Consider the following 25,502-nt stretch of genomic DNA (forward strand, 5'->3'; position numbering starts at 1 on the left):
TAAAGGCAGAGACGGCTTTTAAAAAAAAGGTTAACAAAAGCTGCTTATGTCAATCAATTCCACCATACACTGTCATTTCACCAAATCAAATATTCTGAAAAAATCATCACAAACAATAACCGGACACGACAAGCGGCAACGGTAACAGCACAGTACATACAGAGACAGGTCCTCGGCCTCTTGGCGCACTACGCTCACTCTACTTTTCTTTGGTAAAACCGGAGAGTTCTGGTCGGACACACGTTGATAGAACAGCATGTAGGCGTTCCAGTATCGCCGGCGCACATCGGGGTACGGGTTGGCTGTGTAGAAGAAAAAGACTGAATTCAAAATACATATTTGTCTAGAAATCCTCAGTTACCAAATCCATCCAAACCAAAAAGTAAAGCAGCCCTCATCTGCCCAGTATAGTCAGCCATGCATGCAGTAAACGGACTTCTGTTCATCCACAACGGCCACATTAGTCCTTGCTGGATGTCGATCCGTGTATTCTGAAGGTGTTGTGCTGATTAGCATTCCTGTTTTGCAGCACTGGAGGTCATTGGTTCAAATCCCTAGCAGGTCACTGTCTGCATGTTCTCCCTGTGCTTCCTCCTGGGGCTCTGGTTTCCCTTCCACACTCCAAAACATGCTGGTAGGGTAACCACTTAAGGACCGAGCCTCGTTTTGAGATTTGGTGTTTACAAGTTAATAGTTTCCCGACCGGCTGACGCAGATATACTGCTCCCCTGGGCGAAATCCCATACGGATACATCATGCCCTTTTCGGCAACCAGAGGGCACGTGAGCGGCAGGCAAAATTCCATACGGTTACATCAATCCCTTTTCGGCCACCAGAGGGCATGTGGCCGGCGGGAACGATCGCCACCATCCACGCGTGATTGCGCGCACAAGCGCCAGCACAGGGATTTGTGTGTGTGTAAACACACAAATCCCTGTGCTGTCAGGGAAGAGGAGCCATATTGTTTGTTCCTACTAAGTAGGAACGACGATATGTCTCCTTCTCCTAGTCAATCCTATCACCATACAGTTAGAACACACTAAGGGAACACACAATTAACCCCTTGATCGCCCCCTAGTGTTAACCCCTTCCCTGCCAGTGACATTTACACAGTAATCAGAGCATTTTTCTAGCACTGATCTCTGTATAAATGCCAATGGTCTCAAAAGTGTCAAAAGTCTCTGTCGCAATACCGCAAAAAACAAAAAAATAATAATAAAAATCACAGATTACCGCCATTCCTAGTAAAAAAAAAAATTACAAAAATGCCATAAGGGTGCATGTGAACGGCACAGGGCCAATCAGCACTGTCCAAACAGAGGGTCAGGGATCATGTAGCCTCATAGGAGAGTCAGAGGAGAATGAAAACTCCTCCTACAAGCTTTGACCAGACACTGATAGAAGTCACAAGACTGCTATATACTGCTGATTAGAAAAGGTATTTAGCCCTTTATAATTACTAAAATAATTGCATTTCCATGTTCTGTGTACTGTGGGAGACCAGATATAGCGAATGCAGGGTCCTGGGTTTAGTAACACTTTACTTGGCTCCTGTCTAAATTGGCCATATTGTAAGTGTATGTATGTGGGGATAAAGATCTTAGAATGTAAGCTCCTTGAGGGTAGGGACTGATGTGAATGTACAGTAAAGCGCTTGCTAATGGACAGCGTTATATAAAGCCTGTAATAATAGTAATAAATATTTGGCTGGAGCAGAAGTTGGTCATCGTGTGCCTATGGTTGGAGTCGCAAACTGGACCTCCCTATTAGGGTTGCACTGATACTGTATCGGTACTCGTGCAAATGCACCGATACCTGAAACCGATACTGTCAGGCTCGGTTCTTTGAGCTGTCGGTAGGTCTCCCCTGTTGACAGCTGAAGTGTTAAAGAAGTTCGGTAATTGGAGCTGTCAAAAAAAAAAAAAAAAGAAAAAAGAAAAAAAAGCAGCCGCAATGTTTATTAACAACATTGCTCAGCCACTGAAACACTAAAATAAAAAGAAACATTGTTTCTTTTTGTATCTTTCTGGTTCTTCATCTGCAGATCAAAGGGATGAACAAATGTTCCTGTTTAACCCCTTATTAACCCTTAATTTACTCTAATCAGCCTTAATTAACTCCCTATTCTCCTCCATTTAATTATTATTTTCCTGCTTTTTTTTTTTTTTGTAAACGATAAATAATGAAAACTTTTTTTTGTTTGATTTGTTAGTGAATATTTTTACACATATATATTAACACATTTCACATTGAAAAAAAGTGCAAAATTAAAAAATAATATATATATTTAATTTGTAAATAACTTTTCAATACTTTGTACCATTGCTGACAGCTGAAGTGAAAACAAAACGGTTGCGGTAGGTATCGGTTATTGGTATCGGCGAAAAAAAAAAAAAAAAAAAAAGTACTGGTACTCGTAAAAAAAAAAATTGGTATCGGTGCATCCCTACTACCTATAAATCATATATGGAGACCTTTCCAGGCTCTACGGTGTCACTGCTTGTCCAAAAAAAAGACATGATTAAATTTTTTGTATTTGTGGGACTGGAATCCCCAACTTACACTGATCGTACACCTTCGGCCTGTACTCTCCACCAAAGCATTCATACTCAATAGTCTCGTCATTAAGATCAAACTCCTCCACCACCGTGTCATTGAACTTGTACCATTTGCTTTTCCCACAGCTCCTGCCATGAAGAAACAAACAAAATGATCATATAGAACACACATTGCAGTAACAAAATAAAACTTTGAGGGTATTTCCACTTTTGCTGTCAAACTTGATAAAAACTCCACTACATGTTTATGTGTTCCCATTCACACAGCATTCCTACTTTTTTTTTTTTTAATACACATTTCTTACCCGTTTCTAAAGGAGAAGGTGTCATGGCTGACTGCAAGTTTTTTTTATTAACCACTTTAAGACCAGGCCCGTCCTCAGCTGACCTAGCAGAGCCATCGCAGGATCTGCAAGGATCCTGACAATATTGTCATGATCTACCTTGGCTGCCCAACTGATAGTTGGGCTCCACCTCTCAGCGCATGTCAGAAACAAAATAATGCCTGCCCCCCTGCTCCTGCCCAGTGATCAGGTGAGCGCTGGAGGGGAAGAATGGAGAGCGGTGACAGTAGCACTCTCCTTTCTGAGGAGACCAAGAGCGATCAGCGGTCATGTGATTGCTCAGTCTTAGAGCTGACAAGTGAAAGCCGCAGCATCACAACAATCTAAAAACCAATACTTATTCAACCACTTCAATACAGGACACTTTCCTGCCCAGACCAATTTTCAGCGCTCACATTTTTGAATGACAATTGCGCGGTCATGCTACACTGTACCCAAACAAAATTTTTATAATTTTTTCCCACAAATAAAGCTTTATTTTGGTGGCATTTGATCACCTCTGGGGTTATTTTTTGCTTTACAAACAAAACAAAAAAAAGAATTAAACTATTGAAAAAGAAAAAAAAGATTTTCTTTGTTTCTGTTACAAAACTTTGTAAACAATTAAGTTTTCTCCTTCACTGATTGGCACTGATGAGGTGGCACTGATATGCAGCACTGATGGGCACTGCTTTGTTTTAACTGACAATTGTGCGGTTGTGCGACGTTGTATCCAAATAAAATTGATGTCCTTTTTTCCCCGACAAATTGAACTTTCTTTTGGTGGTATTTGATCGCCACTGGGGTTTTTATTTTTTGCGCTACAAGAACGAAAATTTAGAAAATTTGTTTGTTGCAAAACTTTGTAAATAAGTAAGTTTTCTCCTTCACTGACGGGTACTGATGAGGCTGCACTGATGAGCACTCAGAGGCATCTCTGATCAGAGGCGCTGGGCAGGCATCACTGATGGGCACAGAGTGCCATCCGTAATGGCCAATTATTGCCATCCCTGGTGGGCTCTAGTAGGCTGACCTGGTGGTCATGGGTGGGCATCCCTGGTGGCCATGGGTGGGCATCCCTGATTGGCCATGGGTGGGCATCCCTGATTGGCCATGGGTGGGCATCCCTGATTGGCCATGGGTGGGCATCCCTGATTGGCCATGGGTGGGCATCCCTGATTGGCCATGGGTGGGCATCCCTGATTGGCCATGGGTGGGCATCCCTGAATGGCCATGGGTGGGCATCCCTGAATGGCCATGGGTGGGCATCCCTGATTGGCCATGGGTGGGCATCCCTGATTGGCCATGAGTAGGCATCCCTGATTGGCCATGAGTAGGCATCCCTGATTGGCCATGAGTAGGCATCCCTGATTGGCCATGAGTAGGCATCCCTGATTGGCCATGAGTAGGCATCCCTGATTGGCCATGAGTAGGCATCCCTGATTGGCCATGGGTAGGCATCCCCGATTGGCCATGGGTAGGCATCCCCGATTGGCCATGGGTGGGCATCCCTGATTGGCCATGGGTGGGCATCCCTGATTGGCCATGGGTGGGCATCCCTGATTGGCCCAATCCTCGGGAGGGCTGCACTGTCAGAGCGAGTAGAGGAAAAGCGGATACACGGCTTTTCCTGTTTACATCGTGATCAGCTGTGAGTGGACACAGCTGATCACATGCTTCTCATAGTTTAACATACACTATATTGTCAAAAGTATTGTGACACCTGCCTTTACACACACATGAACTTTAATGGCATCCCAGTCTTAGTCCGGAGGGTTCAATATTGAGTTGGCCCACTCTTTGCAGCTATAACAGCTTCAACTCTTCTGAGAAGGCCGTCCACAAGGTTTAGGAGTGTGTCTATGGGAATGTTTGACAATTCTTCCAGACACATTCTCCACTCTAATTCATCCCAAAGGCAGGCGTCCCAATAATTTTGATAATATAGGGTGTGTCAACAATATATTGTACTGTCAGAGCAGTTGATAAGATACGCAGACAGCTCGAGACCCTGTAGTAACATCTGCATACATTGGCTTGGTACAATAATCATTGTGCATTGCAAACAACTCTGTGTGTGCCACTGAATGAATATGTGGGCAGTACAGAGGGCAGGTCTGTGGGATTACCGTCGGTCTTTGATGAAGGAATAATAATGTCCAGCATGAGCCTGACCGCTGTGCACAATGACGCCAACCAGCTCATAGTTTTCCGTTGGCGCCACTTTCTTGCGTGGGGAACTTCCTATGGGATCAGTGGGTCTTCCGTTTTCACCGACCTCGGAGGAGGAGTCTTGCCGTGCCATGCCTGAGACTGTATACGGCTCCATGTTTAACATCCAAGGGAACTAGAAAGAATGGAGAGTAAAAGGTCAGACAAAAGAAATCTGCAGGATTCACAAAACAATGACCTAATTAATATCCAGTTAACTTTATTGAGCAAGCAACAGACAGCTGACCTTCCAACTGAGGCCACACTTCTAACGCATTTCACCCAGAGAAGGGCTTAATGATTCTCTACGATTAGGCACCGCACTGGATGAAATTGTGTTAGGAGGGTGACCCCAGTTGGGAGGTCAGCTGTATGTTGCTTGCTCAATAAAGTTAAAGTGGAACTGAAACCAAACGGGGAAGTTCTGCTTCCCCCCCCCAGCCCCCTTTTACATTTGGAACATTTTCAATTTTTTTTTTTTTTTTTATTCTGACAGGTACCTGCTCCCCCACTTCTGGTCAGATCTCTAAGGCGATCTGAGAAGAAGGTGCCCCCCCCCCCTCTTCCCCACAGCCTTCTGGGACACATCACAGGTCCCAGAAGACTGCAGGACCAATCACAAAGCGCAGCGTGGCTCGCACATGCACAGTTGGAAGCTGGTTGTGAAGCCAGAAGACTTCCCTGCGGGTTTCCCTTACCTAAAATGAAGGTGCCTGCACCCGAGGCCGATTGAAGAATCGGCTCGGGTGGGGACATCGCTGGATTCAGGGACAGGTAAGTATCCTAATATTATAAGTCACCAACTACAGTATTTGTAGCAGCTGACTTTGAATTTTTTTTTTTTGGGTGGGGGGGAGGGGGAGACAAGCTCCTCTTCAACTGGATATTCAAGACGTCATCTGTGTGCGGTGTGTTTCCTTTGTCCACATGCTCCTTGGTTTACGACATCTGCCTAATTTGCAGGTTTTAGGAGGATATAGGGCATCTTTGGAGCGGTGGGACATGCAGAGATGATCTAACACAAACATGTCTCGCCTTACCTTGATCTGCTCGTCATATTTAATGGATCGTCCGCTTTCCCAGTCAAATCCAAATCTCATTAAATGGATAACGAGGACGCTGGGTAGGGATTTGATACAGGTTCTCTTCACGGTCGTTCTCTGAAGGAGAGAGAGAGAAGCAATTGAATTATCCTGCAGCCTCTTCTCAGTGATGATTCCCTGCAGTCGGGCCTCCACACAAGGCCAAAATAATGGCTGCACTCAGACCTCATAGAAGGCAGCACATGATTCAGCTTCCCAGTAACCACACAAAAGAATCAGTTTTGGGAGGAGCTGGGCCAGCCTTGTCTATAAGATAAAAAATACGAGGAATCTGCTCACCTTTTCTTTGCACTTCTCGCAGTAGTATGCATTGCTGCCCTCCAGCACCTCGCCACGCACAAACTGATCCAGGGAGATTTCCAGGCTCTGGCAGGACGTCACCCCCAAATTCAAAGCCATAAAAGCCTCCTCTCGCTCATACCTGAAACATACCGAGAACTTCATACAGCACATACACATATGAAACCGAATCTCAAATGGGGCACCAACTGCATGCATGGCATATGTATGTTCTGATTACATGTGCAAAGGCTTCCACTGGGTGCTCTGCTTTCCTCCCACAATCCAAAAACATGCCAGTCAGTAATTTAACGACTTGCCGACCGCACACTGAACTTATACTGCGACATATCTCTCTCTCTCTCTCTCTCTATATATATATATATAGAGAGAGAGAGAGAGAGAGAGAGAGAGAGAGAGAGAGATATATATCTCTATATATATCTCTCTCTCTATATATATATATATCTCTCTCTCTCTCTCTCTCTCTCTCTCTCTCTATATATATATATATAGATATATATATATATATATATATATATCTATATATATATCTCTTTCTATATATATCTCTATATATATATATATATATCTATATATATATCTATATATGCACATACATACACACACAGTATCTCACAAAAGTGAGTACACCCCTCACATTTTTGTAAATATTTTAATTATATCTTTTCAAGTGACAACACTGAAGAAATGACACTTTGCTACAATGTAAAGTAGTGAGTGTACAGCTTGTATAACAGTGTAAATTTGCTGTCCCCTCAAAATAACTCAACACACAGCCATTAATGTCTAAACCGCTGGCAACAAAAGTGAGTACACCTCTAAGTGAAAATGTCCAAATTGGGCCCAATTAGCCATTTTCCCTCCCCGGTGTCATGTGAGTCGTTAGTGTTACAAGGTCTAAGGTGTAAATGGGGAGCAGGTGTGTTAAGTTTGGTGTTATGGCTCTCACTCTCTCATACTGGTCACTGGAAGTACAACATGGCACCTCATGGCAAAGAACTCTCTGAGGATCTGAAAAAAAAAGAATTGTTTCTCTACATAAAGATGGCCTAGGCTATAACATGATTGCCAAGATCCTGAACCTGAGCTGCAGCACGGTGGCCAAGACCATACAGCGGTTTAACAGGTTCCACTCAGAACAGGCCTCACCATGGTCGACCAAAGAAGTTGAGGTCACATGCTCAGCGTCATATCCAGAGGTTGTCTTTGGGAAATAGACGTATGAGTGCTGCCAGCATTGCTGCAGAGGTTGAAGGGGTGGGGGGGTCAGCCTGTCAGTGCTCAGACCATACGCTGCACACTGCATCAAATTGGTCTGCATGGCTGACATCCCAGAAGGAAGCCTCTTCTAAAGATGATGCACAAGAAAGCCTGAAAACAGTTTGCTGAAGACAAGCAGACTAAGGACATGGATTACTGGAACCATGTCCTGTGGTCTGATGAGACCAAGATAAACTTATTTGGTTCAGATGGTGACAAGCATGTGTGGGGGCAACCAGGTGAGGAGTACAAAGACAAGTGTGTCTTGTCTACAGTCAAGCATGGTGGTGGGAGTGTCATGGTCTGGGGTTGCATGAGTGCTGCCGGCACTGGGGAGATACAGTTCATTGAGGGAACCATAAATGCCAACATGTACTGTGACATACTGAAGCAGAGCATGATCCCCTCCCTTCAGAGACTGGGCCGCAGGGCAGTATTCCAACATGATAACGACCCCAAACACTCCTCTAAGATGACCACTGCCTTGCTAAAGAAGCTGAGGGTAAAGGTGATGGACTGGCCAAGCATGTCTCCAGACCTAAACCCTAGTGAGCATCTGTGGGGCATCCTCAAACAGCTCTGTGATGTCGTCATGGAGGAGTGGAAGAGGACTCCAGTGGCAACCTGTAAAGCTCTGGTGAACTCCATGCCCAAGAGGGTTAAGGCAGTGCTGGAAAATAAATATTGATACTTTGGGCCCAATTTGGACATTTTCACTTAGGGGTGTACTCACTTTTGTTGCCAGTGGTTTAGTCATTAATGGCTGTGTGTTGAGTTATTTTGAGGGGACAGCAAATTTACACTGTTATACAAGCTGTACACTCACTACTTTACATTGTAGCAAAGTGTCATTTCTTCAGTGTTGTCTCATGAAAAAATATAATAAAATATTTACAGAAATGTGAGGGGTGTACTCACTTTTGTGAGATACTGTGTATATGTATGTGTATATATATATATATATATATACATACATATGTGTAATTCGGGATTTCTGGGAAGGGGGCGAGGGCGCAAGCACGCCCCCACATCTGACGAAAAAAGACTGAAAAGTTTGAACCCCCCCCATTTTTCTTCCTTTCTGTTATAAAATTTTGCAAATAAATAATAGTTCTTCATAAAATTAGGCCAAATTGTGTTCCGCTCTATTTCTTTTGTTAAAATACCCAAATAAGTGTATATTATTATTTAGACTGTAGGAAAGTTATAGAGTCCACAAACTATGATATATATATATATATATATATATATATATATATATATATATATTTTGATCAATCCTGATGTAGTGACAGCCTAGCTTATTTCTTGAGGCCCTAAAATGGCAGACTAGTACAAATATCCCCCCAAATGACCCCTTTTTGGAAAGTAGACAGTCCAAGGTATTTAGTAAGGAGCATGGCGGGCTTTTTGTAACTGTAATTATTTTTGGAAAATGAACCAAAAAAAAAAAAATTCACAATTTTTTTTTTTTTTACATACTGTTACTAGTGCAATACAGCGTCATCCTATAACTGGTGTTGTGGGTTTGGCACATCACAGATCTGGTGGACAGATTACTGGGAGGGGCTGGGGAAGACCCGGCTGTCATGGTGCACGTTGGCACCAATGACAAAGTCAGAGGAAGATGGAGTGGCCTAACGAACGATTTTAGGGACTTGGGAGCTAAATTGAGGAAAAGGACCTCCAAGGTAGTATTCTCAGAAATACTACCGGAACCTCAGACCAAATCAGAAAGGCAGAGGGAGATTAGGGAAGTAAACAAGTGGCTGAGGAGCTGGTGTAGTAAGGAGGGGTTTGGGTTCCTGGAGAACTGGGTTATCATAATGGGGGATTTTAATTATCCAGACAGACTGGGCGGAGGGGAACCACGCATTTGTCTAAGGCTCACCAATTCCTAAATGTCTTGCAGGACAATTTCATGGGTCAGATGGTAGACGCACCAACTAGAAACAAAGCGTTACTAGACCTACTGATTACCAACAATACAGACCTGATCACAGATGTGAAAATACGGGGCAATTTAGGTAACAGCGATCACAGGTCAATTGGCTTCAGTATAAATCACACAAATAGGAAACATAAGGGGAATACAAAGACACTGAATTTCAAAAGAGCCAACTTCCCTAAACTGCGACCCTTGCTAGAAGATATATGGGATAAAATCTTAGGAAGAAATAACACGGAGGAGAGATGGGTTGGCTTTAATAGCCTATTAAATAAGGGCATTAGCCAGTGCATCCCATTGGGTAATAAATTTAAAAGAGCGAATAAAAGTCCTGGGTGGCTCCAATGTAAAAATGCATATAAAAGCAAAAGAGAAGGCCTTCAAAAAATACAAGGCTGAGGGAGCATCATCAGCATTCAGACTTTACAAAGAATGCAACAAGAAATGTAAGGGTGTGATTAGGGTGGCTAAGACAGAACACGAAAGACACATAGCGGAGGGGAGCAAAACAAATCAGAAGAAATTCTTTAAATATGTAAACAGTAAGAAAGGGAGGACAGACCATATTGGCCCCATAAAAAAATGAGGAAGGAAATCTGGTTACAAAGGATGGGGAAATGGCGAAGGTATTGAATTTATTCTTCTCCTCAGTCCTCAAGAGGGAATCGGGGGGCTTCAGTAACCAAAACTGCAGTGTTTATCCTCATGACACATCACAGGAAGCACCTCCATGGTTAACAGAGGACAGAATTGGAAATAGACTTGGAAAAATTAACATTAATCACCGGGACCAGATGTTTTGCACCGGAGGGTACTTCGGGAACTCAGTCAAGTAATTGCCAGACCATTGTTCCTAATTTTTACAGACAGTCTACTGACTGGAATGGTACCAGCTGATAGGAGAAAAGCTAATGTAGAACCAATATTTAAAAAGGGCCCAAAATACATCCCTGTGCATTACAGACCAGTTAGCCTAACATCAATAGTATGCAAGCTCTTGGAGGGGATGATAGGGGACTATATACAAGATTTTAGTAATGAAAACTGTATCATTAGTAGTAATCAGCATGGATTCATGAAGAATCATTCTTGTCAAACCAATCTATAAACCTTATATGAGGAGGTGAGCTGCAATCTAGATAAAGGAAGGCCCGTAGACGTGGTGTATCTGGATTTTGCAAAAGCATTTGACACAGTTCCCCATAAACGTTTACTGTACAAAGTAAGGTCCGTTGGCTTGGACCATAGGGTGAGTACATGGATTGAAAACTGGCTACAAGGGCGAGTTCAGAGGGTGGTGATAAATGGGGAGTACTCGTAATGGTCAGGGGTGGGTAGTGGGGTCCCCCAGGTTGCTGTGCTGGGACTAATCCTACTTAATTTGTTCATAAAAGACCTGGAGGATGGGATAAACAGTTCAATCTCTGTATTTGCAGACGATACCAAGCTAAGCAGGGCAATAACTTCTCCGCAGGATGTGGAAACTACTTTATAACTAGCACAGTCAGCACTTACCTGTGTGGGCAGTCTTTGCAGATCTTCTGATCCGAGTAGATGCCTTGAAAAGTATTCTTAAACAGCTGATCCCGTCCCATTTTCTGCAGATCAAGTGAGAACAAGTTGGTAAACGAACAATAGTCCATCATTGTTGTAAACCAGACATTGATCAGGTCTAAAATGCATAATTTTTGTTTGCCTGTCAGTTAAAGGGGATGGGCAGTGGAGGAATGGGGACACCTGCCAACATCCTGCAGGCGAATAGCAGTGAAGGGAAAAAGAAAGCTTCAATGCAGCCCGAAAAAAAAAAGAACTGTGTCGGGCCTGCAATCCAATGTTGGCTGGTCCCCCCTTCCATAGGTCTTCAGGATAATTTCATGATCGGGAGTCTTTGAAATGCATGTCAGATAATATAGAATATTGATTGCTGTTGAGCATATCACCTTGAGATATTCGTCCATCTGGTCAATGAGGCTGGTGAAGAACTCGTAGGCATCTTGTTGCTCCCGGACATACAACTCTTTGTTCCACATCTTGAAGATCTAAGTATGATGGATAAAATCTGGGTAACACATGGTCGCTTATACCCTGTACTATGACATAGTTACAGCAGAGCGCTCCACCTGTCTTTAGTTTTGATGCTTTGGGTTCTCTCTGACTGATAGGAAGTCTAAGTATTTATATTGTGCCTGAGACTTGCTATTTGGAATGTAATCTGTATGATGCCAAGGATAAACCTATGAAATGTTTTACCAAACCGTAGCACAAAAGGCTGTTTTCAGAACAAGCCCTTCCCAGATGTTCCTACTCTCTACTGAGGATCTGGCCTATGATGCCCACTTTACAAAACCCTTATGGACACCTCTTGCTCTGTGTTAACTCCTATGGGCACCTCTTGCTCTATGAAAAACCCTATGGGCACCTCTTGCTCTATGAAAAAACCTATGGCAGTGATGGCGAACCTTGGCACCCCCAGATGTTTTGGAACTACATTTCCCATGATGCCCATGCACTCTGCAGCGTAGTTGAGCATAATGGGAAATGTAGTTCCAAAACATCTGGGGTGCCAAGGTTCGCCATCACTGCCCTATGGGCACCATTTGCTCTATGCAAACCCATATTGACACCTCACCCTCTGTGCAAACCCCTATGGACACACCTCACCCTCTGTGCAAACCCCTATGGACACACCTCACCCTCTGTGCAAACCCCTATGGACACACCTCACCCTCTGTGCAAACCCCTATGGACACACCTCACCCTCTGTGCAAACCCCTATGGACACACCTCACCCTCTGTGCAAACCCCTATGGACACACCTCACCCTCTGTGCAAACCCCTATGGACACACCTCACCCTCTGTGCAAACCCCTATGGACACACCTCACCCTCTGTGCAAACCCCTATGGACACACCTCACCCTCTGTGCAAACCCCTATGGACACACCTCACCCTCTGTGCAAACCCTTATGGACACCTCTTCCTCTATGTAAACCCCTATGGACACCTCTTCCTCTATGTAAACCCCTATGGACACCTCTTCCTCTATGTAAACCCCTATGAACACCTTATGTGTAAACCCCTATGGACACCTCTTGCTGTGAAAACCCCTATGGACACCTCTTGCTGTGAAAACCCCTATGGACACACCTCACCCTCTGTGAAAACCCCTATGGACACCAATTCCTCTGTGTAAACCCTTATAGACACCTCATGCTCTGTAAAAAAACAGTCCAATAAGCTGCTCTTCTAACTACTGATTTTCATTCTCAATCTCAGATAGTGGCTGATAGATTCCATCAGAAAGGCTACCATAAGGATCACATTCAGAATGAGATGGAGAAGATTGGAGTCCTAGGTAGAACTAGTTTGGTTTCAGATTCTAATAACAAAAGGGTTGATAAGCATGAATTTAAAATGGTTTTAGATTTTAATATTCAATATAAGCAATTGAGAGGATAATGAACATTAGGAGGTGCTGAGGAGGGACAAAGTACTGGGAACAATCCTTCCTCCACGCCCCCAATTCATTTACAAAAAAGCCCCCATTTTTAGGGATGTCATTGCCCCGGGGGTTATTGACCCCCCTATTTTCGAGGAAAATATTTTCTCTTTCCTTTCGGGCTTTTATACTTGTGGACGATGTCTGGCATGCAAACAGTGCAGATTTAATGAGAAGAAACGTAAGGAGCTTGCTTCTTTTTCTACTAAAAAGCCTTACCAAATTGAGAATCTTATTACGTGTAGCACTCGGGGAGTGGTCTATATGGTGGAGTGCAGCTGTGGACTCATATATATATATATATATATACACACACACACACACACATACAGGCCGAACTTCTAGACCCCTTATAATATCAAAACGGTCTTAGAACCCACAGCGTCTCTAAACACTTTAGACAATGCCATGATAGGGATCCTAGATGCCTGAAATTTTGGGGTATCGAGAGGGTCGACAGACACTGGAGGGGCGGTAATTATACTCGCCACATTAGCCAAAGAGAATCGTAGTGGATGGTTGAGGCTAAAATTAAATTTTAACGCCCGAAGGGTTAAATGTTGATTTTGACTTATTTTATCTCCGATAAATGATTTTATTTAATGACGTTAATGATTTTTTTATGTTTTTTGTTGAAGGATGGCATCGGGTGAGGTTTTTTAATATATAATATTCACAATAGTTACGTTAGATATGCTGATCACCCATTAGGGGGCAGCATGATAACCTTTCTTTGAGTTTTTTAAACTACTGTACTTTTTGATAGCTCTTGTTCATTATAACATTTTGTTATATACACTTATACATATGACTGTTTATGGGAACTTGTTTTGATGCCTGGAGCACTGACTGGCCGCTTGTCCATGTATAATTGTGAGCCGCGTTAATCTCCGCTCGTATGTGTCGTCCGTTGGCATGACAATGGAGGGTCTTAAATAAGCTGTTGGGTGACGCTGTGGCCCCGCCCTGCTGAGGAAGTTCTGAGGAACGTAACGCGTACGGGGGGGGGGGGGGGGGGGGGGGGGGTGGGGGAGCCACGACGTCACCCGCTACCATCCTTGGAACATTCAGCACACTGTTGTGTGCTACACGCTTGTATTTCCATTTCCATGTGAGTAGTCCGTATTGGACCTTAAGAAAAATGTAACCTGTTGCACAGGGAGCACTTAGATCTCCCCTTATTTTTATCTGTACATGGTTTGGTGCTCCTTCTGATGTTATCGATCTTGAGCAGTTTAACTGGCCTCTTTTGCTGCCTATCTTTTGTGTGGGACCTGCATGCATGACTAGCTGTTAGTTCAGGGGTCCATGCTCGGAGGTGAGCGTAGAACCTACATTGAAGGTGGAGGGTCTGTCACCATTCATTGGATATTGCTGATCTTCACCGGTGGAGTCAGCTTTTCATCTTTCTGGGATTTGTTGTTCACCAGCTTATTGGACTGTTTACTTTTTTTTTTGCGCTGCACTTCCTGTTTTTATCATTTGCTACGGATTTTTGTGAAAGTCTTTTAGTGTTAAGCTTGCATATGTGTGGTAGATTTTTGCGCTGATTGCATACTTTATTTTACACCTCATGCTCTGTGTAAACCCCTATGGAGACCTCATGCTCTGTGTAAATTCCTATGGATACCTCATGCTCTGTGTAAACTCCTATGGATACCTCATGCTCTGTGTAAACCCCTATGGACACCTCATGCTCTGTGTAAACCCTTATGGAGACCTCTTCCTCTATGTAAACCCCTATGGAGACCTCTTCCTCTATGTAAACCCCTATGGAGACCTCTTCCTCTATGTAAACCCCTATGGAGACCTCTTCCTCTATGTAAACCCCTATGGAGACCTCTTCCTCTGTGTAAACCCCTATGGACACCTCATGCTCTGTGTAAACTCCTATGGAGACCTCATGCTCTTTGTAAACTCCTATGGATAACTCATGCTCTGTGTAAACCCCTATGGATAACTCAAGCTCTGTGTAAAGCCCTATGGATACCTCATGCTCTGTGTAAACCCCTATGAATACCTCATGCTCTGTGTAAACCTCATACCTTCCAGAAGTTCTCAGGCACATAGTACTGCAGCTTGCTCTCCATTAGGTGGCCAAACAGAGACTGGATTTGATAGAAGACGCTCTCATCTGGATTATCGGTTTCATCTTCCATAGACAGCAAAGTCTGAATGACACAATAAATCCTATGAGCTCAAAGCACAGACTAAACAATTGTCTGTAAATATTATCAAAGAAAAAAAGGACACGGTCACTATAATGGATTTGAAACCATTGTTGTGAAGCACCAGTGAAGTCAGTGTGTAGTGTAGGGGGGCATATAGATAACAGTCGAGTAGCAAAGTGTCCTCTATCCTATATAGAGGGTATCCAGCTTAACCACTTGCCGCCCGCCCACCATCAAATGACGGCTGGGCGGTGTGGCTCTCGTTCTGGGTGATCGTCATATGATGGTCTCCCAGAACGACCACTTTCACACGCACCCCGGGGGCGCGCAGCGTGTCGGTGTTGCTAGGACACGGCGCGACCCCGATCTGTGTAAAGAGCCGTGGCCCTTTAACCATGTGATTGGCTGTGTCCAATCACAGCCGGTCACATGTAAACACGGAGATGCCGGTAATCAGCGCTCCTCGCCTCACACTGACAGAGTGTGAGGAGAGGAGAGCCGATCAGCGGCATCTCCTCACAGGGGACAGCTAGGAATGTAATCAGGGCACTGACCCTGATTACAAGTGCCCACCAGTGCCAGCAATCTGTGCTCACAAGTGCCAGAAATCAGGAAGGGGGTTGTAAGTGCCCGGTATTGAGGTGGTTAAAGGTCATACTTTGTCCCCCAGTAAACAAGAACAACACAGGACACGACTATGAGAAGATAAAAAAAAAAAGAAAACGAAGAGCAAGTAACAAGTCACTTGTAAAGGTCAATAATCTGTATGGAATGGGATCTTTAATGGTGAAGGCTGGTAGGCAGGAGTTGAAGGATCTGCCTGATCTCAAAGTATTAACTACTCTTTAAAAGGCCAACAGCAGTGAACAGCATAGCCAAACACGGCTGTTCTTCAGTATTATGTCCCTCAATTCGTGCAAAAAAGTATCAAAGAAAATTCCCCCTGGGACTTTTAGGAGGTCACAACACAAGTGAACAATATACAGTATAAAAGAAATAGTTTATTACAAATATACAACCTTAAAAAGAGTAAAAACAAGGAAATGCACCTGAAACTTGTTCATGAAGACAATTCCTTGATCCTATACCTCAAGACCGTTCCTTAAAGTAGAACTATAGGCAACTCAGCATTTGGGATTTTCTTTTACTTTCACTGATAATGGTAAACAGGACAAATAGGAGGTGTGGATCTTAACGGGGGCACAGACAGCAAAAAAAAAAAAAAAAAAAAGTGTTCTAATCCCTCTGCACTCCATCCAAAACTAAAAATAAAAAAAAAAGTTTTGCTTTTGCCTCATGCACACATGACGTTGTTACAGCTGCTTTTAGGGGCATCTGACGTTTTGTTTTTAACCACTTAAGGACCAGCCTTGTTTTGGATTTTAGGTGTTTACATGTTTAAAACAGGTTTTTTTGCTGGAAAATTACTTAGAATTCCCAAACATTATATATGGGTTTTTTTTCTAACACCGTAGAGAATAAAATGGCGGTCGTTGCAATCCTTTTTAATTTTTTTTGCACCGTATTATAAGCGCACTTTTTTGGGAAAAAAAAATCACTTTTTTGAATAAAAAAAATAAAACAACAGTAAAGTTAGCCCAATTTTTTTTTATATTGTGAAATATAATGTTACTCCAAGTAAATTGATACCCAACATGTTGCGCCCCGCTCGTGGAATGGCATCAAACTTTTATCCTCAAAAATCTCCATACGCGACGTTTAAAAAATTCTACAGGTTGCATGTTTTGCGTTACAGAGGAGGTCTAGGGCTAGAATTATTGCTCTCACTCTACCGGTCGCGGCGATACCTCACATGTGTGGTTTGACCACCGTTTTCATATGCGGGCGCTACTTGCGTATGCGTTCGCCTCTGCGCGCAAGCTCGTCGGGACGGGGGGCTTTAAAAAATTTTTTTTTTAATTTTTATTATTTACTTTACATTTTATTTATTTTTACACCATTTAAAAAAAAAAAAATGTGTCACTTTTATTCCTATTACAAGGAATGTAAACATCCCTTGTAATAGAAAAAAGCATGACAGGACCTCTTAAATATGAGATCTGGGGGTCAAAAAGACCTCACATCTCATATTTACACTAAAATGCAATAATAATAATAATAAAAAAAAGTAATATAAAAAAATGACATTGAAAAAAATATGCCTTTAAGAGGCGTCAAAACGTCACTTCCGCCCAGCAGTGTCATGGAGACGAGTGGGGCGCCATCTTAGCCTCACTCGTCTCCAGGCACAGGAGGAAGACGGACGCGATCACCTCCGCCGCTACCGACGGCTCCGGTAAGCGGCGGAGGGCACCGGATCGCGGCGGGAGGGGGGGCCCTCTCCCGCCACCGATAAAAGTGATTTTGTGGCGAATCCGCCGCAGGGACCATTTTTATCAGAACGCGGACCGCCGCATGAAAACGGGGATACCGGGGTTATGGCAGCTAGCTGCTGCCATAACAACGATATCCCCCTTCAAAGTTTGGACGTACATCGGCGTGCGGCGGTCCGGAAGTGGTTAACTGCCGTTAAACGCCCCTCCGTGTCAGCCTACGTATCCATGCACACAAACGGTCAGAGGCGTTTGGAGGCATAAGCGTTTAGCGGCAGTAGAAAAAAAAAACAGCCTGTGCTTCCAGGAGCAGAGGCTGTAGCGCTGTAAAAACAAAAAACGCCCAAAAACGCTGCTAATTGCGGTAACAAGCTGTAAGTCGTTCGACGTTGTACTCAAATAAAATGGACGTCCTTTTTTTCCTACAAATAAAGCTTTCTTTTGGTGGTATTTGATCACCTCTGTGTTTTTTTTTTTTTTTTTTGCGCTATAAACAAAAAAAGACCGACAATTTAAAAAAAAAAAAAAAAAAAAAAAAAGGATTTTTTAAAACAGCTTACCTGTAAAATCCTTTTCTTTCGAAGTACAGACACCCTCTTTTTAACATGTAACAGAATACATATTGGCTTAAACTGATGAAGAAATTTTATTTATTTATTTATTTTTTATTGGATATGTTTTATAGCAGAAAGTAAAAAATATAGATTTCTTTCTCGAACATCACGGGAAACAGAGCCACAGTAATTACTGATGGGTTATATAGGGTATCACTAGGTGATTGGACACTGGCACACCCTATCAGAAAGTTCAACCCTCTATATAATTCCTCCCCTTGCAGGGATACCTCAGTTTTGTAGCCAAGCAATATAGTGTGTTAGAAGAGGGGTGGGACCTCTGTGTCCCGTGATGTCCTTCGAAAGAAAAGGATTTTACAGGTAAGCTGTTTTAAAAAATCCTATTTTCTTTCTCGAACATCACGGGACACAGAGCCACAGTAATTACTGATGGGATGTCCCAGAGCAATGCTACCTGAGGGGGGGGAACCACGACCAAGTAGGGTGCAATCAGACCTGAGGACCCTGTACCGCTGCCTGCAGCACACTACGCCCAAAGGCGATATCCTCAAGCCTTCTCACATCCACCTGATAAAATCTGGTGAATGTATGGACCTGAGAGCCCACAACCCTTCAGAACGTGGGTCTCAATAGCCAAACCATCAAATTTAGCGTTTGTAAGGCAGGATGGAACACTGGATCTTGAGATAACAGGTCTGGGCGTACTGGTAGGGTCCACGGGGAACCCACCGTCATCCTTACTATTTCTGCATACCAAGTCCTTCTGGGCCAAGCGGGGCCACCAGAAGTACCGACTTCCTTTCCTGCCTGATCCTGCGAAGGAGTCGTGGCAGTTGCAGAATAGGCGGGAATGCGTAAATCAGTGAGAACTGATGCCACGGAATCACCAACGCATCCGTCCCGCATGCAAGAGGATCCCTCGTCCTTGCCACAAATCTGTCTAACTTTTTGTTGAATCGGGATGCAAAGAGATCTACATCTGGGACCCCCCATTTTTGGCATATGGCCCAAAAGACGTCGGGGTGTAGAGACCATTCCCCTGGGAGTAGCTGCTGGTGACTTAGATAGCCCGCCTGCCAGTTCTCTATCCCTGAAAAAAAAAAAATGCCGATATGCATGGCACATGCATCTCTGCCCAGACTAAGATCTGGTTCACCTCCTTTTGAGAAGCTCGGCTCCGGGTGCCTCCCTGATGATTGACATAAGCCACTGCTGTGGCATTGTCGGACTGGATCCTGACCGGGCAAACCTGTAACCTGAGAGTCTAGGCTTTTAGGGCTAGATATACCGCCCGGATCTCCAGAATGTTAATGGGTAAGGTCCTCTCTGTCTTGGACCATATCCCCTGAACCGCAGACTGTTCTAGAACTGCTCCCCAACCTGACAGACTGGCATCTGTTGTTACCACCGTCCAGGTAATTGTTAGAAAGGATTTCCCCTTCTGCAGGTTTTAGGGAATGAGCCACCAATTGAGGCTCTGACGCACCGCATGAGACAGGTGCATCGGAAAGTCTAATGCCTGAACCTTCTTGTTCCAGGTCGACAGAATACTGTGTTGCAGCATTCTTGAATGAAACTGAGCATAAGGAACTGCTTCGAATGAAGACACCATCTTCCCTAGCAGCCTCATACAAAGGCGGACAGAAGGACTCTTCTTGGTCCTGACTGCCAGAATCAGCTCCCTTAAAGCCGTGATCTTTGCCTGAGGTAGAAATACTTTCTCCTGGCTTGTATCTATGATCAGACCCAAATACTCCAGTCTTCTTAATGGTTTTAGGAAAGATTTTTCTAGGTTGAGGATCCAACCTAGGTGTTCCAGATACTTGACCGTGGATCTCAAGTTCCCGTTCAAGGAGGCTACCGACCAGTCTATCAAAAGCAGGTCGTCTAGGTATGCTATGACAGCTATACCCTGAGCCCTTAGTCTGGCCAGAGGAGGGGCCAAGACCTTTGTGAACACCCAAGGTGCAGTGGCTATCGCAAAAGGCACAGCCACAAACTGGAAATGGCGCCCTCCTACCTCGAAGCGCAGAAACTTCTAATGAGCAGGAAAAATGGGCACATGCAGATATGCATCTCTGATGTCTATCGATGCCAGAAATTCTCCTCCCTGCAGGGTAGAGACTACTGTCCGGATTGATTCCATGCGGAAGGACTGAATCCTTAGGAATCGGTTCAGATCCCTTAAATCCGGAATGGGTCTGACATCCCCATTTGGTTTTTGGACCGTAAAAAGGTTGGAATAGAAGCCCAATCCCTGGTCTTTTGCGGGAACCATCATAATGACCTCCTGCGAAAAAAGTCACTCTAACGCTAGAAGGAGCGACTGCTTCTTCTCTGGGTCTCTGGGAACACCTGATCTGAGGAACCGAGGAGAGGGAAATTCCTGAAACTCCAGCTTGTACCCTAAGGTTACCGTTGAGATTACCCATCTGTCCTGGAAGTCCTCCTGCCAGAGCTCTGAGAACTGTCGCAGTCTTCCCCCCACTCGATCGAGCGGGGGCGCCCCCTCATGCAGAGGTCTTAGTGTTTTGCCTAGTAGGCTTCTTCCCCCAGGATTTCTTTTGTCCCTGGGGTTGACTCTTGCTTCTGAACCCAGACGGAAGAGGCCGTCGAGACTGCCTGGAGGCTGAAGCCCCTGGCGCTGGGGAAAGAGTCCTTTTGAAGGAGGGACGCTTACTCTTCTTCTTAACAGGTAAGAAAGTACTTTTCCCACCAGAGATTTTCTTGATATAGTCATCCAAGTCATCTCCAAACAACCTTGCACCACGAAATGGAATCCCAGCCAGCAGCTTCTTACATGGTGCTTCGGCTTACCAATTTTTCAACCATAGGATTCTACGTATATGCACCAACCCCAGTGAAAGACGAGAGGTTTGCACGATAGAATCTCTGATGGCGTCAACAACATAACATAAGGCCGCTGGAAGGTTAGCAAACCCCTGGGCCTGCTGTTCAGGTAATACTTTGATGACCTGTTTAACATGGTCTCTTAAGTATTGACAGACTCCAATCGCTGCTACTGCAGGTTAGCCACAGAACCTGCTAAGGAGAAAACATCCTTCGATAGGGATTCCATCTTTTTATCTACAGGATCCCTGAGCATCTGAGCATTGTCTACAGGACAAGTCAGATTATTATTTACGGAGGAAATGGCGGCATCAATGGCCGGTGTTCCCCACATTTTAACAAACTTTTCTTCCATCGGATAAAGTGTTGAAAACTTTCTCGGTGGAAAAAAACGTTTGTCTGGGTGATCCCACTCAGAATAAAGGAGCTTTTCAAGTAAATTATGAACAGGAAAAGCATGTGCTGCTTGGGAAGGTTTCAGTGACCCCAAAGCAGAAGAGGGTTCTTTAACTGATTCAGGTATGGGCAACTTAAATGTGGAGCGGACCAATCCAGAAAGGATCTGCACTAAGACTTTCTCCTCCTGGGAAGTCGCAGAGGGTCCCTCTCCACCTGATTCCTCCGAAGAGGAATCATCCGTCCCATCCCGATCCTCTGAAAGGGATTCCTCTCCCTTATCCCTGAGCTCCTCTGTCTGAGGGTCTTGGGAAACAGAGGAAGGCCTAGTGCGTTTTCTTCCACTGAGTGAAGCTGTAATCACGGCCATTAATCTTTCCTCTAAACCATTAATGGCTGAGGAAAAAACCTCCTGTGTAATGTATACAGGGGCTGAAGTGCCGGAGGCAGGTGTAGCCCCTGACCCCAACGGCTCTCCCTGGCTAGCCGTCCCTGGCCCTTCAGGGGGGGAGGATGCTGCAGACAGGGGGTCCTCAGAACCTGAACGAGATCCCTTAGTGTCTCTGGTTCTGAGGGTGTTTGAACCTCTTCTACCCATAGTGCAAAGCAACAAGGTGGAGGTATCACAAAATGAACACTGACTGCTGAGCGATGTAGTCCAGCTAAAAGCCCTGCTACCCACTGCTCAGTCTGGTGTTATCTTAGTAAATGCTGCCTAGGAGAATGCCTGTGTCCCACCTAACATGCGACCATCAGCTCTGTGTCCCTCCAAAGGTTGTGTGCACCTGTACAGAGTGCTTTAATAGCCTGCAGCTGGCCTGAGTGGGAGTCTAAGCACCTGTGCTGACGTCCGCCCCCCCCCCCCCCCCTCGAATTTAGAAAAAAACGAGCGCTTCCCGACCCTCCGGAAATAGCATGGAGGAAGGCTGGGGGAGGGGGAGGAGGGAGAGAGGCTGGTAGTGAAAGCCTAAAAACGGCAATAGCGGCGGAGGCGGCGGTGCCCGAGCGGTATAACTGCTTTCTACACCCCTGTGGCCTCCCTCTAGCCTGGGGGGAACATCACATCTGAGAAATCCCCCCATCCATCTTACCTTGAGGCCTGGAGACGCTGTGCAGCGATGAACACTGAAACAGACAATCCAGCATGTGAACGTTTGTGCTCTTGGCAGCCCCTGGTGGTCACAATAGGCATAGCATGCATTTACCTTAAAGGAGAAAACCTACTAGAATTAAAAAATTCTGTGGAATCTCCTCTTACCTTATCCAGCCGCAGGGTTCAGTTTACACAGACCCAATCTTCACCTCTCACGGTGGGCTCCGTTTAGAAAACGTACTGTCACTGTACTAATGACACTGGCAGGGAAGGGGTTAACATCAGGGGCGACCAATGGCTTAAATGTGTCCATAGTGGGGGGCTTGCTAACTGTGGGGGAGGTGCTTTAACTGTGGGAAGACAGAGATCTGTGTTCTTGCTTAGCAGAAACACAAGAATCTTTGTCTTCCCCCACTAAGGCAACAAGGATCTGCCTTGTTTACATAGGCAGACTGCCCTTCTGCCTTTGTCAGGAACGATCAACGGTTCCCGGCGGACATCAGGTCTGCTGGATCTGATGATTGGCTGCCGCTGTGTCCAATCACAGCGGGAGAGGGGTCGCCGCAGACCCGGAAGTGCAGAATCACGTACCTGTACATGATTCTGCACACAGGATATGTACGTGGGGCGGTCGGCAAGAGGTTAAAGAAGGAACAGCATACGCACAAAGAGTTTTGTGAAAGTTCACTTCATCAGGAGTTTGATGTGAATATCGACATCTTATTATTTGAGAGTAATTACCATTACTTTGGAAGTACAGACACCCTCTGCTGGTAAGATCAAAACTCCTGATGAAGTGAACTTTGTTTCACGAAACGTGTTGAGATTATGAGGTTTCTTCTTTATTGACCTACTACTATTTTGTATATTCTGCATAAAGCAAAAAGTATTTATGTATCTTAAGGAATTGTCTTGAGGTAAATGTGCTCAAGGAATTGTTTTACGAACAGGTTTCTGCTGCATTGCCTTGTTTTTACTCACTTCCGGACCGACCCACGTACATATACTTCAGCAGGACGGCCCCGCTGCGCAAAATCACGTACCTGTACGTGATTTTGTGCATGCGGCAAAGGGGGTGCGCACACGGCCGCAGCGCTGCTTCAACTGTGATTGGACACAGTGGGAGCCGATCGTTCACAGGAGACACAGAGCAGCGGTGTGCCTATGTAAACAAGACACACCGCTGATCTGTCAGTGAGGAAAAGAGAGATCTTCTGTTTCAGCTGAGCTGAAACTCTATTTCTGTTTTCCTCCAGTGTAACGCTCCCCCCCCCCCCCCAGTTAGAAAGCACCTCCCTAGGGACACACTTAACCCCTTGATCGCCCCCCTAGTGTCAACCCCTTCCCTGCCAGTGCCATTTATACAGGGATCAGTGCATTTATTTTTTTTTAGCACTGATTATTGTATTGGTGTCACTGGTCCCCAAAAAGTGTCATTTAGGGTCAGATTTGTCCGCCACAATGTTGCAGTCCCACTAAAAATCACTGATCGCCGCCATCACTAGTAAAATAAAAATGCCATAAATCTAACTCATAGTTTGTAGAAGCCATAACTTTTGCGCAAAGCAATCAATATACACTTATTGGGATTTTTTTTTTACCAAAAATATGTAGCAGAATACATATTGGTCTAAACTGATGAAGAAATTTGAATTAGAATTTTTTTTTTTATTGGAAATGTTTTATAGCAGAAAAGGAATATTTTTTTTTTTTTTTTTGCATAATTGGTCTTTTTTTTTTTGTTTATAGTGCAAAAAATAAATGCTGCAGAGGCGATCAAATACCACCAAAAGAAAGCTCTATTTGTGGGAAAAAAAGGACGTCAATTTTATTTGGGTACAACGTCGCACGACTGCGCAATTGTCAGTTATATTGACGCAGTGCCGTATCGAAAAAAAATGGCCTGGTCAGGAAGTTGGTAAAACCTTCCGGGGCTGAAGTGGTTCAAAATTGTATTTTTGTAGTCAACTATTTGTTTTATACAGTACATTGTTCACTTGTGTTGTGACCTCCTTAAAATCCAAAGGGGGCAATTTTCTTTTACACTTTTTCATAAGTATTTTTGGGATGGAGGCACTTTAGCCTCTGGGTAAGTGCTATTCCTTTATTATCATCCTTTAATTCACTCTGCTGAACATGAGCAAAGTACCAACCCCTCCCCCCCCTCCCCCAACGTGAATCTTAAATGATTACCGGACCTCAGGGAGGCCAGGCTGCATGTACAGCTGCTGAAAGACGGCATTCATGTAACAGGTCGCTCCTCCATTCTTCAGTCCGACAAAACCCGAATTGGACCTGCTGTCTACAGGTGGTAGATACTGCAAAAATATAATGATACAATGTTACAAACACATAATTAAATTCCCTTAAAAATTAAAATAGACACCCAGTTTGTCCAATCAGGCCAAAGTGACAGTCTGCAGATAGCCCACAACTCCTCCAAGTTGTTATATATATATATATAATATATACCGAGCCATATGCCCAGGTCATCTTCCCACACTGCCGGTAGAAGTGAGCAGATGACCTCCCCGATGTGACAATGCTGGGGCTTGAGCAATCACGATGCCCTAAACACTGTCATGTGAAGAACTCATAACTAGACATGTGCAATTCGTTTAGTTCCGAATTTATTTAACAAATTTTGACAAATTAGTTAATTCTGGAAGTTCGAAATTGGAAATGCGAAAGAAAATGGAAATGTTCTGAAAATGGAAAAGTTCGAAAATTCGAATTCAGAAATTCGAAAGTTCGGAATTACGGAAATTCGAAAGTTCTAAAATTTGGAAATTTGAAAATCTAACGAGTACGAATTTATCCGACGTTACGAATTATCCCGCATCTAAAAGAATGGAATGTAACAATCTAATAATAATAAA

The 25,502-nt window shown here is 44.3% G+C and overlaps 1 protein-coding gene across 7 annotated transcripts in view; it reads right to left on the reverse strand.

Moving 5' to 3' along the window:
- USP24 (ubiquitin specific peptidase 24) overlaps positions 1-25,502 on the reverse strand; it is a 225,004-nt gene that overhangs the window by 28,133 nt on the left and 171,369 nt on the right. For all 7 annotated transcript variants that reach the window (XM_073593889.1, XM_073593890.1, XM_073593888.1 and 4 more), the window contains exons 42-50: positions 24,822-24,941; positions 15,251-15,376; positions 11,647-11,745; positions 11,222-11,304; positions 6,475-6,616; positions 6,133-6,252; positions 5,011-5,228; positions 2,563-2,687; positions 161-302 (exon numbers count right to left, since the gene is read on the reverse strand). In XM_073593889.1, the coding sequence (XP_073449990.1) occupies positions 161-302; positions 2,563-2,687; positions 5,011-5,228; positions 6,133-6,252; positions 6,475-6,616; positions 11,222-11,304; positions 11,647-11,745; positions 15,251-15,376; positions 24,822-24,941 (1,175 nt within the window). The remainder of the gene's footprint in view (positions 1-160; positions 303-2,562; positions 2,688-5,010; positions 5,229-6,132; positions 6,253-6,474; positions 6,617-11,221; positions 11,305-11,646; positions 11,746-15,250; positions 15,377-24,821; positions 24,942-25,502) is intronic.

The sequence above is a fragment of the Aquarana catesbeiana genome, linkage group LG07, assembly GCF_042186555.1.
Source record: "Aquarana catesbeiana isolate 2022-GZ linkage group LG07, ASM4218655v1, whole genome shotgun sequence".
Classification (NCBI taxonomy): Eukaryota; Metazoa; Chordata; class Amphibia; order Anura; family Ranidae; genus Aquarana; species Aquarana catesbeiana.